The sequence below is a fragment of the Sarcophilus harrisii genome, chromosome 6 (genome assembly GCF_902635505.1).
Source record: "Sarcophilus harrisii chromosome 6, mSarHar1.11, whole genome shotgun sequence".
NCBI lineage: Eukaryota > Metazoa > Chordata > Mammalia > Dasyuromorphia > Dasyuridae > Sarcophilus > Sarcophilus harrisii.
The window spans coordinates 252,936,728-252,953,995 of NC_045431.1; the positions used below are offsets into that span (position 1 = coordinate 252,936,728).

At 34.4% G+C, this 17,268-nt stretch overlaps 2 protein-coding genes across 2 annotated transcripts in view; both read left to right on the forward strand.

Annotated features, from left to right (window-relative positions):
- Positions 1 to 915: 915 nt before the first annotated feature.
- Positions 916 to 17,268, forward strand: part of LOC100932136 (olfactory receptor 4P4-like) — a 49,339-nt gene continuing 32,986 nt past the window's right edge. The window contains exon 1 of the mRNA XM_003773806.2: positions 916 to 975. The gene's annotated coding sequence lies outside the window, so the exon portion shown is untranslated. The remainder of the gene's footprint in view (positions 976 to 17,268) is intronic.
- On the forward strand, positions 4,308 to 5,250 carry LOC100932397 (olfactory receptor 4P4-like). The gene has a single exon (XM_023506395.2). The coding sequence runs from the start codon at positions 4,336 to 4,338 to the stop codon at positions 5,248 to 5,250; it is 915 nt and encodes a 304-aa protein (XP_023362163.2). The 5' UTR covers positions 4,308 to 4,335.

Consider the following 17,268-nt stretch of genomic DNA (forward strand, 5'->3'; position numbering starts at 1 on the left):
TATATATATATGTATATATATGTATATATACACATATAAATACATATATTTACATACATATATGTAGACATATATATTCTATTTTAGAAATAGAGCTAATATTACATTATTATCTAGAACTCCTGATGAAGGCTTTCTTTTGGGGTGGAGTCAATTGAAGTTAAGTGACTTGCTCAGTATTATATAGCTAGTATGTGTCTAAGACTAAATTTGAAATCGGTGTTCCTGACTACAGGACTTGATCTCCATGTACTGCAACATTTACAGATGATGAAGACATCTCACTTGCTAATGTGGAAGAGCATCTCATTTTTAGTAGGAGAATGTTCCATGGAGCACTCAACAGTTGATATACTTTTATGTGGTGACTCAAGCAATCTCTCTCAGAGACTGAACTTAAACTGAGATCTTCCTCACCCTGAGGCAGTCCCTAGTCATTATACCATTTTGCCCTCCTAATACAAAAATTTCTGGCCAAAGCAGCTGTTTAATAAATGCTTGACTGTAGTAGGTGTTTAATAAATCCTTGACTGTAGTAGGGGTTTAATAAATGCTTGATTGATTAGTTGATTGATGACTAATTAGTTGACCTTGAAATTTGTCTTTGTATTTTAATGTCTTAAATTCCTTAATTGCCTGGAAATGCTTCTGGGAGACTAAGTCCTAAGGGTCCCTCAAAACCTTTAAATTTGCTTTTCTCTGTGACTCCACAAAAAGCAGTTATTGTGCTAAATGTTTTAGGTGGAGTCAGTAACTTTAAAAACCTGCTTGTCTGATAAGCTCCCAATCAGTGAAAGAAGGGAACCTTGATTCCCATCTGTTTTCACTTTACAGTGAATTGGAGTCACCTGGCAAAAGGTATCTACTCCCACTGCTACTTGTTGATTAAAAATGGACCATTCTCTTGGAAGATAATGAGAGTCCACATTTCCAGGAATACTTGATCAGAAATCAGTCTCCATTTCATGGTACCAGGTATGTTTATGATGGGAATACATGTCCTATGAAAGATTGTGTCTATTGTCATGGTATAATGTAAGTTTTTGTTGGATGGATTTTCATTCACTGATTTTAGGATGTGATTAACCAAAAAACATCGCCCCCACCATTTTTAACAGTGATTCTTATTTATATGACAGGTAAGCTAAAAAAATAAAATGGTTATGGAAATAATTTTTCTTTTTCCTTTAAGACCTCCATAGTCTCATCATTTTAGATTTCCTAGGTTTCTACTTTCCTGCATCAACTTCCCCAGTCATATACTCAGCCTTTCACCCAAAACATGTTTTCTCTAAATACCCCACCAACAGGCTGTCTGAACCTCAAGGTTTTCAATGTTAAGAACTCAAAACATTTGTCTTTAATGCTAGGGTTGAAGAAAGAGGTTCTTGGTATAAAAGGCTTTAGTTAAGGCACTTCTAAGCTCTTAAAGATATTGATGAAAATTATAATAGAAAATATAAAACTTTTAAAATTGAATAGTTTAGATCTTGACTCTAACCATTGGTCCTTAATAGCAATATGACACTGGAGGATGAACTTAATTCTTTGAATTTTAGATTTAGATTTGAATCCTTACCAAACTAGTCATTAGCTGAGTGTCTTTGAAATGGCACTTTGTCTCTGTAAGCCTCAGTTAATTAAGCATTTAGAAATTTTTAAAAAATCATAGATTTAGGATTGAAAAGCATTTAAAAGTCTTTTACAAAGTCTTTTCATTTTATAGAAGAAACAAGAACAGAGAAATTGGTAAATGCAAAGTGAATTTGAACTAAGGTCTGGTAATTCCAAGTTCAATATAGTCCTTTTTAAAGTTTCCTTGGTTCTAAGGTTCCTTATTGGTTGTTCTTCACTTGTTTCAGTATCATTCAACTAGTGATAGTTCTATTCAGAGTTCCTTGGTGAATATGCTGAAGTGGTTTGCTTTTTCCTTCTCCAACTCATTTTATATATGAGAAAAAAGATAAAGTAACAAGGTTAAGTGATTTGTCCAGGGTCACACAGTTATTAAGAGTCTCAGCTTGAATTTGTATTCAGATGGATGTCTTCTTAATTCCAGGACTGTAAAACTATCCATTGTGCCACCTCATTACCTCCAAGATACCTTACAATTCTACTTCTTAAAACATCTACTCATATTTTCTCTTTCTCCCACATATGAAACTTTACTTTTGGGTAGATAGCTCAGGTGAAGATATTGAGAAGTAAAATTGTAAGGTTTTATTTCTACAATTGAAAGGTTTTGTCTCACAGCTTCCCCCTACATATCTATTGTAGAAAAGAACATGATATAAGCTTTAGGGTAGTAGAGTCTATTTGAAGAGCAGTAAAGAATTCTTTAAGTCAACATACATAATAGACATAATCACTGGTGCTTCTTGTGTGCAAATGACCTGGGTTTATTACTTGGGAAAGCAAAAAAAAAAAATAACTGAACGTTAATAAGTCTTGTGTATATTACTTTCTCCTCCCTTAAGGGGGATATATCCATCATTTTTTGAACATATAGTGATGTGACAAGGGGAGGGGACAATTTGGATGTGTATCCAACAGTGCATGTATTTGGGAGTGTCATGAAATATTGGATTATGGAAGGGTTTCCTCTCATGGAAATTCTGAGTTGGATATCAGGAGGCAAGGTGAGATTATGGAATACAACTGCTGATTCAGCCTCTTTGAACAGTATTGGATCCCCTTAAAAGGATATAGTGCCTGTTTCTGGGAAGAAACATAAAGCCTTCTTTCAATCATTCTAAGAATTTTTGTCTAAAGTTTTCATTTCCAACGAGATCCTTTGTCTTTGGAGTTTAAATCCTCACTCAGAACAGGGCATGTTCTTCATTGCTCTGTGCTCTTGAATAATTATGCCTATAACTTCCCCCACGAAAAGTTCTGGGATAATTAATTATGAATTGTCCAATTGTTTTTCATCTTCCTTTTGGGGTATTCCTTTATCCTTTGTGATTGAATGTTACGATTCACTTATTTGAATTAAAATCAAGATTAGAAAACATTTTTTCAAGGGTTACTGGGAAAAAAAAACAAACAGATCTATGTGAAAATAATAACAAAGATCTGGGACAAATATTAGTTTCAAAGAAAAATGATAAATTGTGTCCCTTTTCTCTAGAGAAAAATGTTACAAATACAGATTATCATTCTACTTGTTCTGTGGTTTTTCCCCTCTCCACCTTGAATTTAGAAGACATAGGAATAATTTCGGATATATCTTAATTCTTTTTCACTTTATTAGATCAGGCAAGGGAAACTCATTTTTTTTTGTTTTTCTTTTTATTTGTTTTGTTTTGATTTGGTTTTATTAATGATAAAATAAAGTTCTTATTCTTTTTCAGATTACATAGGTTTCATATTACGACTATTAAAATAACTCATGAATGTACTTGAAAATGCTTTGTTAAATTTAAATAATGATATGACCAAAAGTGTGATAGCAAGATTTCTCTCTCCAATGAGAGGGATGAAAAGCTATGAATTGAGAAATGCTTGTGATTAAAAATTAAATGTATAAATGAATTTAAAAGAAAAAAAGGAAAACAATGAGGAAATTGCAAAAGTGACAAATTATCTATGTAACAGAGACAACATAGCATTAAATTAATTTGTTCTGAATATTTCTAATTATAAAATAGAAAATCTTCAGTCATGAAGGAGAAAAAGTGGAGAAGTAAATGTTATTTAGATTTTCTAAGATTATGTCTGGAAAATCTTAATTCCAGCATCTTTCATGAAACTGGAATGATTTGGCCAACAAAATTAAATCTTCCACACATGGATTGGCTTTAGTGCATTTGGAAAAAGCTCAGAATAATATTTTTTGATGTTAAGGTGATATATCATTTTCAGCCACGGCAATGGAAAATTTTCATATTCTTAAAACAAAGAAAAATTATTACCCCCAAAGCTTGCAAATGTACTTGGAGACCTAAGAGACATCATTGTTATTTTTTTGTAAAAATCTTTATGCTGCCTTCTTTTCATTCACTCATGAGGGGAAACCTCCCCATATTTCAAGTCATGTTTTGATTTTTGAATATGCAGATATAAATGGGTATATTTACCCTTGAAAAAGTATTAGATGAGAGATAGTCATTTTTAATTTTTTTTTTTTAATTCTATCCCTGAAAGTTCTACACTTTGGTTTAAAATTTGTCTTATGATCAATGTGTCATTTAAAACAATTGTTTTTCAATTGTTTGTTTTCTCAAAATGGAATTATTAAAAAATATTAAAAACTAATAATAATAATTTCTTCTGTTGTGCATAATTTCAGATAATTTAATATTATACTTCATATTCTTCACCTACTCTAACTACATGGAAAATCAGAACAATATCACAGAATTCATTTTCTTGGGACTTTTTATGAACAAAGAGATCAAGATAATAAGTTTTACTTTCTTCTTGCTCTGTTATTTTGCAATCTTCCTGGGAAATTTTATCATCTTCATCACTATCATATGTAGCCATCTGATTCAGCAGCCCATGTACTATTTTCTGTGTCATCTGGCTCTCATGGATCTGGCCTATACTTCCACCATCGTACCTAGACTAATCGGAGACCTAGCTGCCAAGAGCAAAATCATTTCCTTTAATTGTTGTATGATTCAGCTCTTCTCTGCTCACTTGCTGGGAGGTGTTGAAATGTTCATTCTGGTGTCCATGGCCTTTGATCGCTATATTGCCATCTGTAAACCTTTGCACTACACAGTCCTTATGAATCGGCTCAGATGTAACATGCTGATATTGATGGCCTGGGCAGTGGCCTTTTGGCACTCTATCGCCCAGCTGCTCATGGTCCTCAGCCTACCTTTCTGTGGTCCTAATCAGATTGACCACTACATATGTGATGTGAAACCCCTCCTGAAACTGGTCTGCACCAATACTCATGTTGTTAATATCTTGGTCATTGCCAACAGTGGGATGATTTGCTTGGTTACTTTTCTTGTCCTGGTAGCATCTTATATAGTCATATTGTATAATCTTCGAAAGCACTCAGTAGAGGGTAGGTACAAAGCCCTCTCCACCTGTAGTTCCCACATCATGGTTGTGATCCTGTTTTTTGTCCCCTGTGTCTATACCTATGTGCCACCACCCAGTGCCAACAATAATGAGAAGGAGTTTTCTGTGTTGTATACTGTGATTGCACCCATGCTGAACCCTCTTATCTACACACTGAGAAATACAGAAATGAAGAATGCCATGCGAAAGCTGTGGTACCAGAAAATATAATAGAATCAAAATATATGATATTCAACTTGATCTAACTTTCAGTTTATAATGTCAAATTCAGTTTCTATATCTCTTAATTTTCTGGCATGGACAGGGCTGTAGAATAACCTCAATAAATAACTTGAAAAAAAACATGGATTCTAGTCTAAATAATTAATTTCTATGTAATCTAGTAGTAGGAAAAAAATACATTGACTGAATTATTAAGTATTATAAAAATAAAATTAAATGACATCTGTGTTCTTGTTACTCTATCAAATCATTTAAGCCTTAAAGTGAATTGATTATTTCTGAAATTATGAAATTGCAAAAGGAGGATCAAAATAACTGATTTTTTTGAGTAATCTCTGGGGAATAACATAATGACAGCTGGAAAAGGGATTGTGATAATACATAAATAACAAGAGGAAATTTGGACAAATGGCCCTGAAATACAAAGGTACATCATGAATCAGGGTACAGAGATGGTGATGAAGGAAAGGAGATAGCGATAGATAGATGACATGTTGAAGAGGGAGAGAGGCAGAAATTAACAGTGTTTTCTCTTCCAGTCATCAAAATCCAGAGGCTAAACAAAAGTCAAGAAGCCTAGTAATGGCCCAGAATTCAGTGAATTACTTTGACATTTTTGATATCTTACCAAGCTTTAAAGTGCTGCTCAGCACCTGCTTAAGTTGCCCTCATGGCATTTGGAACAAAAGGGGAAGTTTAATAATACTTGGAGTAGAAACCCCAAATCCCAATTCACCCATGAGTTTGGGCCCTTCAGGAACCCTCAACCTCATTTAGATTGTCTGTAGTATAGTTTTATTGGGGTGAATCCACTGCTATTTTTAAAATAGCTTTTTATTTTCAAAATACATGCAAAGATAGTTTTGAATATTTACCCATTAAAAAACCTTGTATTCCAAATCGCCCCCCCTAGACAGGAAGTAATCCAATATATTAAATATGTACAATTTTTCTATATCTTCCCTTCTTCATACCACTCTCTTCCTAATTCCTACGTCTTGGGTTACTAAAGAGTACAACTGCCTGTGAATTAAAGAATAACTTCAGAAGAAAAGGAGGAAGGGGGAAGAAAAGGAAAGGGGAAGAAGGAGAAAGATTCATCAATATTTTGCTCTTAAAATGTATCTGGCCTGATGGAACTTCTGGGACTTCCATAAAAAATTAGTGGAATATTTTGATATCACTGAAGATTATAAGAATATAACACTTAAAAATTTTAGGAAAATTCCTATGCTGGTTTTAATGTGTTAAGTTAATGAAGCATACTTTGTTGATTCACATGACAATTTACACACATACACATATACAAGGTACAGAGGAAAAAAAGAGTGAAGAGAATAGGAAGGTGAAGAATATAAAAATACAGAGAATGGCAAATGTTGTGGCCAATAAGGGAGAATGTGATATAACTAATCAGTAAAGATGATTTTAAGCAACTTATTTGTCAGTGAGATTCACTTTTCTTGCCTATAAAATGGGGTAGGCTACTGCAACTATAGGACATCTAAAATCTTTCAGAATTTAAGTTTTTTAATCTTAGGAAAGGTGGAGGGAGAAAAAAATGGCATAGCAAAAATCCCTAATTGAAAATGTCCATGTAACAAAAATATACTGTGTATATTTCAGTTGTGATTTCTGGTGTTCTTTCTTGGTTCCAAATTATATTTCTGCTATAATGCTTGAACTCTGCATCAGAATGCAGAGTAACAAGGGATAACGGCTGATTTACAGCTATATTTGTAGACTAGAAGGAATTCTATTAGAAATCAGAGTGCTTTCCTCAAAGAACATTAAATGATTTTTAAGTTGAAGTCTAGAAAACTGCCTGCATCTAATAACCATTGGTCTGTGTTATTCAGTTAAGGGCAGCAAATCAGACTTTGCTGTTCAATAGGAATCATATTTGTAGGGAGAGAGTCTCTGTGGAATATTTATGTCTGAAATGAGTGAAGCACAGTAATAAAAAGCATTTGGGGATATGGAGACATGCCCATTAAACTATATAAGGGACATTTTCATGTTATTATTTGAAACTTGCTTTCAAGTTTCCAGATAGAATGTAGGTTTTTAAGAGTTCAATAAATCATTTTGAAGGATTACTTCAGAAAACAAACAAAAAACACCACCACCACCAATAAGAACTTGCCCAATTCCTTCACTTTACATATGAAGGAAATTGCTCAAAAATACAGTAGTAAATTTTCAAAGGTCACATGTCTAAGTGCTAGTATGGAAAATTTTAATTTTTGAGGAGAAATTCAGTTCTTTTTCTTATCCCATACTTCTGTTTACATATTGGCTCAACATATTTCAGGGAAAGCTATCATTCATAAAATTTTACTCCATTTTTTTCCAAGGGTGAGAAAATATGGTCAAAGTTATCCTGTGCTGAGCTTTGGTGTAATAGGATTCTATTATTGCTTCATTAATTCATTGAAAAACCTTTTGTTTTAAAATTCTACTGTGTGTCAGGCAATATACAGGTGACCCTGTAGAAAGAAAATAACAACTGAATAAGACAATTTATGGGACTACTGTAAAGACCAGCTTCTTAAAATTTGGGTCATCAAGCCCTAAGGAGTCTTGTAACTAAATGGGGGGGGGGGGAACATAAAATTATAATGTATTAGTAGTAAAAGTCTCATTTGTATATCCATCTTATATTTATAGTAATATAAAATTGCTTGGGCAAAAAGGGAGTCACGAGTGTTTAAAAAAAATAAGAAGCCTTGTATAAAAAAACAAAAATGATGTGCTGTATGCTTTGATATAGTATTATTAAGAATAAAGTTCCAGGGGATAGAGCCAAGACTTTATCTGAGCTCACTCAGATGTGTCTCAACAGCAAATCAGGCCTTTGAACTGATTCTGGAGTGGAAAAAAATCCATAAATACTTGGGGTGCATAAAAATTCCAGCAGAAGATATTTTGGAAGAACTTCAGAAAAGATCCATTTCAATCAGCCACAGAGAGAGGCAAGCCAAGCATAGGCAGGATGGTGTGGATTATGCCAGCCAGGGAATTTCCCAGAAGCAATCTACAGTAGCGTTGACTTCTGTTGTGGCTACAAGCTATTAGATCAACAGTTTAGAAATAAGGCATCCAACACAAATAGAAAAGGCAAATAGCCCTAAACCCCAAAATATCATGGGAACTGATCATGCCCACCAAGCACTTAAATTTAGTCAGCAGTACAGATCCAGCTTAGCCACTGTTGCCTCTAGAAGAAGCTTGGACAATCTCTCCTTTGCCTAAAAGAAGACATCAAATTTTAAAACAATGAGTAAAAAAGCAAAAAGAATTCTGACCACACTTCTTTATGAAGAAAGAGAAAAACAGATTTTAAGACCTGAGGCCACTAGAAGCAGATCATCTCCAGAAGCACCACATTAATGTGTAAGTATCTTGTTCAGCTCTTTTCTGCTCACTTGCTTGGAGGTGTTGAAATGTTTGTTCTGGTGTCCATGGCCTTTGATCGCCATGACCAGACTCTCTTGGAAGAATTCAAAATGGATATAAAAAGAAAGTTATAATAAAAATGGGGAAAGGAAATAAGAACTTTACAAAAGGAAAAACAAAACAAATTATCTGAAGAAAACTTCTTACAAAATAGAATTAGTGAAATGGAAAATGCATATTATTCTTTACAAAATAGATTTGACAAAATGGAAATGGAAAACAACTTCTTGAAAAACAGAATTTGGGAAATGGGGGGAACTCTATAGAACAAAACAACTCACTTAAAAATTCAATTGGCTGATAAATTGTCAAAGGATATGAACAGAAAAATTTGAGATGAAGAAATTTAAACCATCTCTAGTCATATGAAATGTTGTTCTAAACCACTATTGATTAGAAAAATGCAAATTAAGACAACTCTGAGGTACCACTACACACCTCTCAGATTGGCTAAGATGACAGGAAAAATAATGACAAATGATGGAGGGGATATATGAAAAACTGGGACACTAATGCATTGTGAGTGGAATTATGAACTGATCCAACCATTCTGGAGAGCAATTTGTACCTATGCTCAAAGGGGTATCAAAATTTTCATATCCTTTGATCCAGCAGTGTTTCTATTGGATTGTATCCCAATAACATCATAAAGGAGGAGAAGGGACCCACATGTGCAAAAAGGTTTGTGCCAGCTCTTTTTGTGGTGGAAAGAAACTGGAAATTGAGTGGATGCCCATCAATTGGAGAATGGCTGAATAAGTTATAGTGTATGAATATTATGGAATATTATTTTTCTATAGGAAACAATCAGCAGGAGCATTTCAGAGAGATTTGGAGAGACTTACATGAACTGCTGTTAAGTGAAATGAGCAGAACCAGGAGATCATTGAACACAGTAACATCAAGATTATATGATGATCAGTTCTGATGGTTGTGGCTCTTCTCAACAATGAGATGATTCAAGTCAGTTCCAATGATCTTGTAATGATGAGAACCATCTGCAGTCAGAGAGAGAACTGTGGAAACTGATTGTAGATGACAACATAGAAAATAAAATTCAAGTGAACAACAATAAAAGAAGTGAAAATTCTTTCTCATTTTTTTTCCCTTTTTGATCAGTTTTTTTGATTAACAATATAATTGTATAAATATGTATGCATATATTTGATTTAATATATTTATATTATCATAGTAAAATGAAATTATACCTGTACTCTCTATGTATATCCATAATAAAGATATAGTTCTCAAGAGATTATTTCTTTTTATCTTTTTTATGCTTTCTCTCCCTCTTTTTTTTTTTTTTTTAATTCTATATTTGGAGGTCAAATGTTTTGTTCAGCTCAAGTCTTTTCATCAGAAATAAATGCAATTCACCTGTATCATTGAATGTCCATCTTTTTCCCTCAATGATAATACACAATGTAGTTGGATAGTTTATTCTTGGCTGCATTCCAAGTTCTTTTGCCTTTCAACATATAGATTTTAGGTTCTTTGGTTCTTTAATATAAAAGCTGCTATGTCCCGGGAAATTTTCATTGTGGCTCCTTGGTATGTGAATTGTTTCTTTCTGGCTACTTGCAGTATTTTTTCGTTGGTGCAATAGTTTTGAAATTTAGCTATGATATTCCTTGGAGTTTTTGTTTTGGGGTCTTTTTCAGGAAGTGATTGGTATTTTTTTTTCCAATGGAAATTTTGCCTCCTGAATCTAGGACATCAGGGCAGTTTTCCTTGATTTCCTGAAAGATGTCTAAGCTCTTTTTTCCCCCCATCATGGTTTTCAGGAAGTCTAATAATTCTTCGATTGTCTCTTCTAGATCTATTTTCCAGTTCAGTTGCTTTTGTAAGGAGGCATTTTATATTTTCTATTTTTTTTAACTTATTTATTTATTTATTTTTTGGATTGCTTGACTGATTCGTGATGTCTCATTGAGTGATTCATTTCCATTTGTTCAATTTTAATTTTTAGTGAATTATTTTAACCAAGTACCTTTTTGGTACTTTTTGTATTTGGCAAATTGAATTTTTAGATTAAATTTTTAATTTTTAAAAATTAAATTTTGTTCTATAGATTTTTTTTTTTTTATTTGACAAATTTGGTTTTTCAGGGAGTTATTTTCTTTTTCCCTTTTGTCACAACAATTTTGCAAGGAATTGTATACTTTTTCTATTTCATTAAATCTATTTTGTATGGAGTTTACTTCAGATAATTTCTGTGTTTTACTTTCCAAACCTTCTTACAAAGTTTTCATTTCCTTTTCCCATTGTTCTTCTAGCTCTCTTTTAAGATCCTTTTTGAATTCTTCTGATTGAGCTTTGTGAGATGAGGAACAATTTATATCACCCTTTGGAGCTTTATCTGGAGATGATCTGATTTTAGTGTCCTTAGCATTTGAAATCTGTTCTTCTCTTTCTCCATTAAAGAACCAAAACAAAACAAACAAACAAACAAAAATAACTTTCTATGGTCAGAGTTCTTTTTGTTTTTTGCTTATTTTTTTAAAGTTGAGGTCTGCTTTTAGGACAAAGGGGAGATTATCCAAGCTTTTCCTACAGGCAACAGTGACTATGTTGGGTCACTGCTGACTAAATTCCAAGATTGTGTAGGCGTGGCCAGGTCTTTTGAAATTTTGGCATTTAGAGGCTCACTATTTGCCTTTTGTATTTGTGTTAGAGATCTTATAACTAGTTTGGTGGTGTACTGGCTTTTAACCCAGATAGAATAGCCAATTTTGTTGTAGATTCTTCCTGGGAGATTCTCTAGCCATACTGAGCCTATAGCTCTCTAGTACTGTGCACTGTTTGCACTGGCTGCACTCAGCAAGCCTGCCCTCAACCTTCTCCCTCCGTGCCTGATTGAAACAGAAATTTTAGAAATTATATTCTGCTTGAAAATTGTTACACTCCCAATATTTGTGAGTTCTGTCATTCCAAAAGCTGTTCAGAGGCTGGATGTGCTGTTAGTTTGAAGGCCATGGGAAGAGCTCAAAAAAAAAAATTATCTTCTCCACTATCCTGGCTGTGCCCTGACATGTTTGGTTTCACAGAGAAACTTCTCACCTTATGGAAAAGTGGAAATGGAAAGTGGAAAGGAAAAGGGGAGGCTAATAGAAGGGAAAGCACAAGTAATATGGGAAAGGTATAAGAAAGGGGGAGGACTATTTGAGGGAGGTGGTGGTCAGGAGTATAATACTGGGGAGGAGGAAAAGGGGAAATGGAACTTGGGAAAATCAAATTTCAGAAAATACAGAATTAGTTATTTTGACTGTGAATGGGATGAACTCTCCCATAAAAAGGAAGCAGAAATCAGAATGGATTAAAAGCCAGAATCCTACAATATGTTGTTTGCAAGAAACACATTTAAAGAAGAGTGATATACAAAGTAAAGGTAAAAGGCTGAAGCAAAATCTATTATGCTTCAGGTGAATTTTTTTTTAACAAAAGGCAGAGATAGCTATTCTGATCTTGGATCAAGCAAAAGTAAAAATAGTTTTCTTTCTTATCTCTTTTAATTATATCTATCACCTAGAAAAAAATAACAATAAAATTCATATGGAAAAACAAAAGGTCAAGAATTTCAAGGAAATTAATGAAAAAAAAATCAAATGAAGGTGGCTTAGCTGTACCAGATCTAAAATTATATTATAGAGCAGCAGTTACCAAAACCATTTGGTATTGGCAAAGGAATAGATTAGTTGATCAGTGGAATAGGTTAGGTTCAAGGGACAAAAGTCAACAACTATAGCAACCTAGTCTTTGACAAACCCAAAGACCCCAGCTTTTTGGATATGAACTTACTGTTTGACAAAAATTTCTGGGAAAATTGGAAACTAATATGGCAGAAACTAGGCATTAATCCACACTTTACACCAAGATAAGGTCATGGGTTCATGACCTAGGCATAAAGAATGAAATTATTAATAAATTAGAGGAACACAGGATAGTTTACCTCTCAGACCTGTGGAAGGAGAAGGAATTTATGACCAAAGAAGAGCCAGAGATCATTACTGATCACAAAATAGAAAATTTTGACTATACCAAACTGAAAAGTTTTTGTACAAACAAAACTAATGCAGTCAAGATTAGAAGGGAAGCAATAAACTGGGAAAATATTTTTACAGTCAAAGGTTCTGATAAAGGCCTCATTTCCAAAATATATAGAGAATTAACTCTAATTCATTAAAAAATCAAGCCATTCTCCAATTGAAAAATGGTCAAACGATATGAACAGACAATTCTCAGATGAAGAAATTGAAACTATTTCTAGTCATATGAAAAGATGCTCCAAGTCATTATTAATCAGAGAAATGCAAATTAAGACAACTCTAAGATACCACTACACACCTGTCAGATTGGCTAAGATGACAGGAAAAAATAATGATGATTGTTGGAGGGGATGTGGGAAAACAGGGACACTGATGCATTGTTGGTGGAGTTGTGAACGAATCCAACCATTCTGGAGAGTAGTTTGGAACTATGCTCAAAAAGTTATCAAACTGTGCATACCCTTTGATTTAGCAGTGTTACTAATGGGCTTATATCCCAAAGAGATCATAAAGAAGGGAAAGGGACCTGTATGTATACAAATGTTTGTGACAGCCCTCTTTGTAGTGGCCAGAAACAGGAAACTGAGTGGATGCCCATCAACTGGAGAATGGCTGAATAAATTGTGGTATATGAATATTATAGAATATTATTGTTCAGTAAGAAATGACCAATGGGATGATGTCAGAAAGGCCTAGAGTGACTTACATGAACTGATGCTGAGTGAAATGAGCAGGGCCAGGAGATCATTGTATACTTCAACAACAATACTATATGATGACCAATTCTGATGGACCGAGACATCTTCCGCAATGAGATGAACCAAATCAGTTCCAATGGAGAAATAATGAACTGAACCAGCTACACTCAGAGAAAGAACTCTGGGAGATGACTAAGAACCATTACATTGAATTCCCAATCCCTATATTTTTGTCTGCCAGCATTTTGGATTTCCTACAGAGGATAATTGTAAAATATTTCTGAGTCCGATTCTTTTTGTACAGCAAAATGACGGTTTGGTCATGTATATTTATTTTGTATTTAATTTATACTTTAATATATTTAACATCTACTGGTCATCCTGCAATGTAGGGAAGGGGGTGGGGGGAAGAAGGGGAAAAATTTGAACAAATGGTTTGGCACTTGTCAATGCTGTAAAATTACCCATGCATATAACTTGTAATTAAAAAGCTATTAAAAAAAAAAAAGAAATGAAACCACCTGATATTTCCTAGGTCTCCTTTTTTTCAAGGATCTTTACTTTTTTTCCTTCTCTCTTTAATGGACAAGATATATGTGTGTGTGTGTGTGTGTGTGTGTGTGTGTACACACCCACTGGATTCCTTCTCCATCTGTAGAGACACAAGCAAACCATTTGGCCCAAGTGGTTAACCCATTTGGTCTCTTCCATTCACCATTCTACAGGTCTCTCCGTATCATGTGTTGATTATCTAAAGATACTGTAACTGTTCACACTGGAAACTGCTCTTCCAACATGTTATAAAACTTGTCTGCTGGAGCCAGTGCATCCCCATCAAAACCCCAAAAATTAAAAATTTAAAGGGTTAAGTTTAGATGTTCTCTAGGGGTTCCCATGATTCTCCATCTCTTTTATTATTGAAGGAGCATCTTGATATCTCTGCTCCTCCTCTCTACTTTTGCCTTTCCTTGAGGAGTGAAGAGTATGCCAGTGGTGTGTAAAATCTGATATTGCACATAAAAATGTGGGAAATGTTTGAAATTATATATAGGTCCATTGTCTTATTTTTATTGCTTATGGCACACCCATAACTGCAAAGGCCTGGATATGGAATTCATTCACCACGTGGGCTTTCCCCTTTGCTTCTAGTACTGAAAAAATAAATCCTAAGAATATGTCCACAACAAGGTGGATGAAATATAAATGGCCAATAGATTTATAGTGGGTCACATCCATCTGCCGACTTTCATTGGGCCTCAAACCACAAGAATTATTCCCTGGAGGGAGCATAAGAGTGTGGATAGGGAGGCAAATTATAAAGGGTTTTCGTGTCCTCCTAAATTCCTCTTCTGTGACCCCAAACTGCAGATCTAAAGCTCGTGTAACCGGATGATATTTACAGTGAGATTCTTGAGCAGCCTGAAATAGGGGACTGTTGGTTAATATAATGAAAAGATGATCACAGCCTTTGAATTTCTATAAAATATAGGTCCTGGAAGATCAGTACGAGATGGGACATGCAAGAGGTAATACCTGTGCAGTTTCTCACTTGCTCCTGAAGTTCCTTAAAAAGCTGAAATACTTTAGAGACTACAAATTGTGTTTAGTCTGTGGCAATTCTTTGTACCACACTTACTAAATAAGCTGAATCAGATATTATATTTACATCTCCTGGGTAATAAGTAAGAGCTAACATAATTGCATAAAACTCCTTGTGCTGAGTGGACTGAAAGGAAGTTATGACTACTGGTTTTATGGCAAAGTCAGGAGACTACACAGCACAAATGTTATGCTTAAAGAATGAATCTGTAAAGGTGGTTGGTCCTTTAAGAGAGATCTTAGAAACCCTTCTTTCAAAGACCTTTCCCAAGCCAATTATGTAATAGACAAGCCATTTTTAAAGAGTGCATGAAATTTGGAGCTGTGGCCAATAAAATATGCCACTCTAGGATGTTTTCACAGCATACATTAGTTTGTACATTGGTATAAAAAGTGTATATCTTATTAGGTTCTATTCCAGATAATTGAATTACTTATTTAATGAACTTTAAGAAGATTCTAGCCACAAGCACTGCATAAAGAATAAGGCTTTGGTCTGGCTGTGCTATTTTTGCTAGGGATTCCCAATTATTAGGGATGAAGATTTCATTTGCCAAATTCTCTAATAGCATTTTAACATAAGATGATATAGAACCATGGACAGTACAAGCCTTTTTTCAGATCTTTGATAACATCCAGATTAAAAGGAATGTGTCTTCTCCTGATTTAACCTGGAGGCCCATTAGGGTCAGGTTCTTCAATCACAGGGTGTGCTTCCATTCTCAACGGAAACATATCCTGTCTCTCTTCCCTTACTTTAATTAATGCCTCTTGTAATTGGGACATAGGAGGAGAGTGAAACTGCTGTGCTGGCAGTGTTCATCCCTCCCCCCTTTTTCTCTCACCCATTAAAGTGGATTTGAGGAAGGAGAATCCAGAAACAGAGGATACACCAAGGACACATGCATGTCAAGGTCAAAAATGAAGGTGGGCTGAAAAAGGACAAAGTGTCATGCCCCTCAAACTTCCCACATCAGTTCCTATCTTTATTCCTATCCCACATGCTATATACTCAGGGCATGTGGTTACCATCCCCTGATTTGTTCTCCTCATAAGTCCTTGTTTGACACCCCACGCTAAAAGCTTTCTTTTTCTTATATGTGGGATTTCTTAAAGCCAGTTGTATTACATTGTACATAAGGAATGTGTGCTTAGAGATTGAGCCAGGACCCATAGCATGATAGTATTCAGTTAATTGCTCTTCCAATGCCTTTCACATCACTGGCTCCCCAGAGAACCACAGGGATGTATACTCCATTATATCCAAGAACTCTATGATCTGCTTTCGAGATAATAAAAATAAAACTCACTCCATTATCAACCTAATTAAGCATTCTTCATAATTCCCTTGAGAAGGAAGCTTTTTTAAGCATTCTTCATAATTCCCTTGAGAAGGAAGCTTTTTTTTTTTTTTTTTAAAGCATTTGCACCATTTTGGCTGAACATGAAAGTGATTAGATTAAACATACTTGGGAGGGATGGGAAGCCAAACCAGATACATCAGCAGGGTTCCAGTTACTGGACTAAAAGGTCTTATACCATGCCCAGGGTTTCCCATTATCTGTGGCCTTCTACACCAATGAAGAGGAAATTAGAGCAGTAATTAGGAGTTAGTTTGCCCAACTTTGCTATAAATTTGATAATCTAAGGAATTAGAGAAATACCTACAACAATATAGATTCCCCAGATTAAAAGAAGAGAAAATAAGTTATTTGAATAGTCCCATGTTAGAAAAAAAGAAATAGAACAAGCTATTAATCAACTCCCTAAGGAAAAAAAATTCCAGGGTCATATGGACTTACATGTGAATTCTACCAAACATTTAAAGAACCATTAATTCCACTACTGTGCAAACTATCTAAAGAATATGGAAAGAAGACCTACTAAATTCCTTTTATGATACAGATATGGTGCTGATACCTAAACCAGGTAGGGTGAAAACAGAGAAAGAAAACTATTCACCAATTTCTCTAGTAAATATTGATGCAAAATTCTTAAAGAAAATATTAGCAAAGAGGTTACAGAAAATTATCCCTAGGATAATACACCATGAACAAGTAGGATTTATAACAGAAATGCAGGACTGATTCCATATTAAGATAAGTATCAGCATAATTGACTATATCAATAACCATACTAACAGAAATCATATGATTATCTCAATAGATGCACATTTGACAAAATCCAATACCCACTCCTATTAA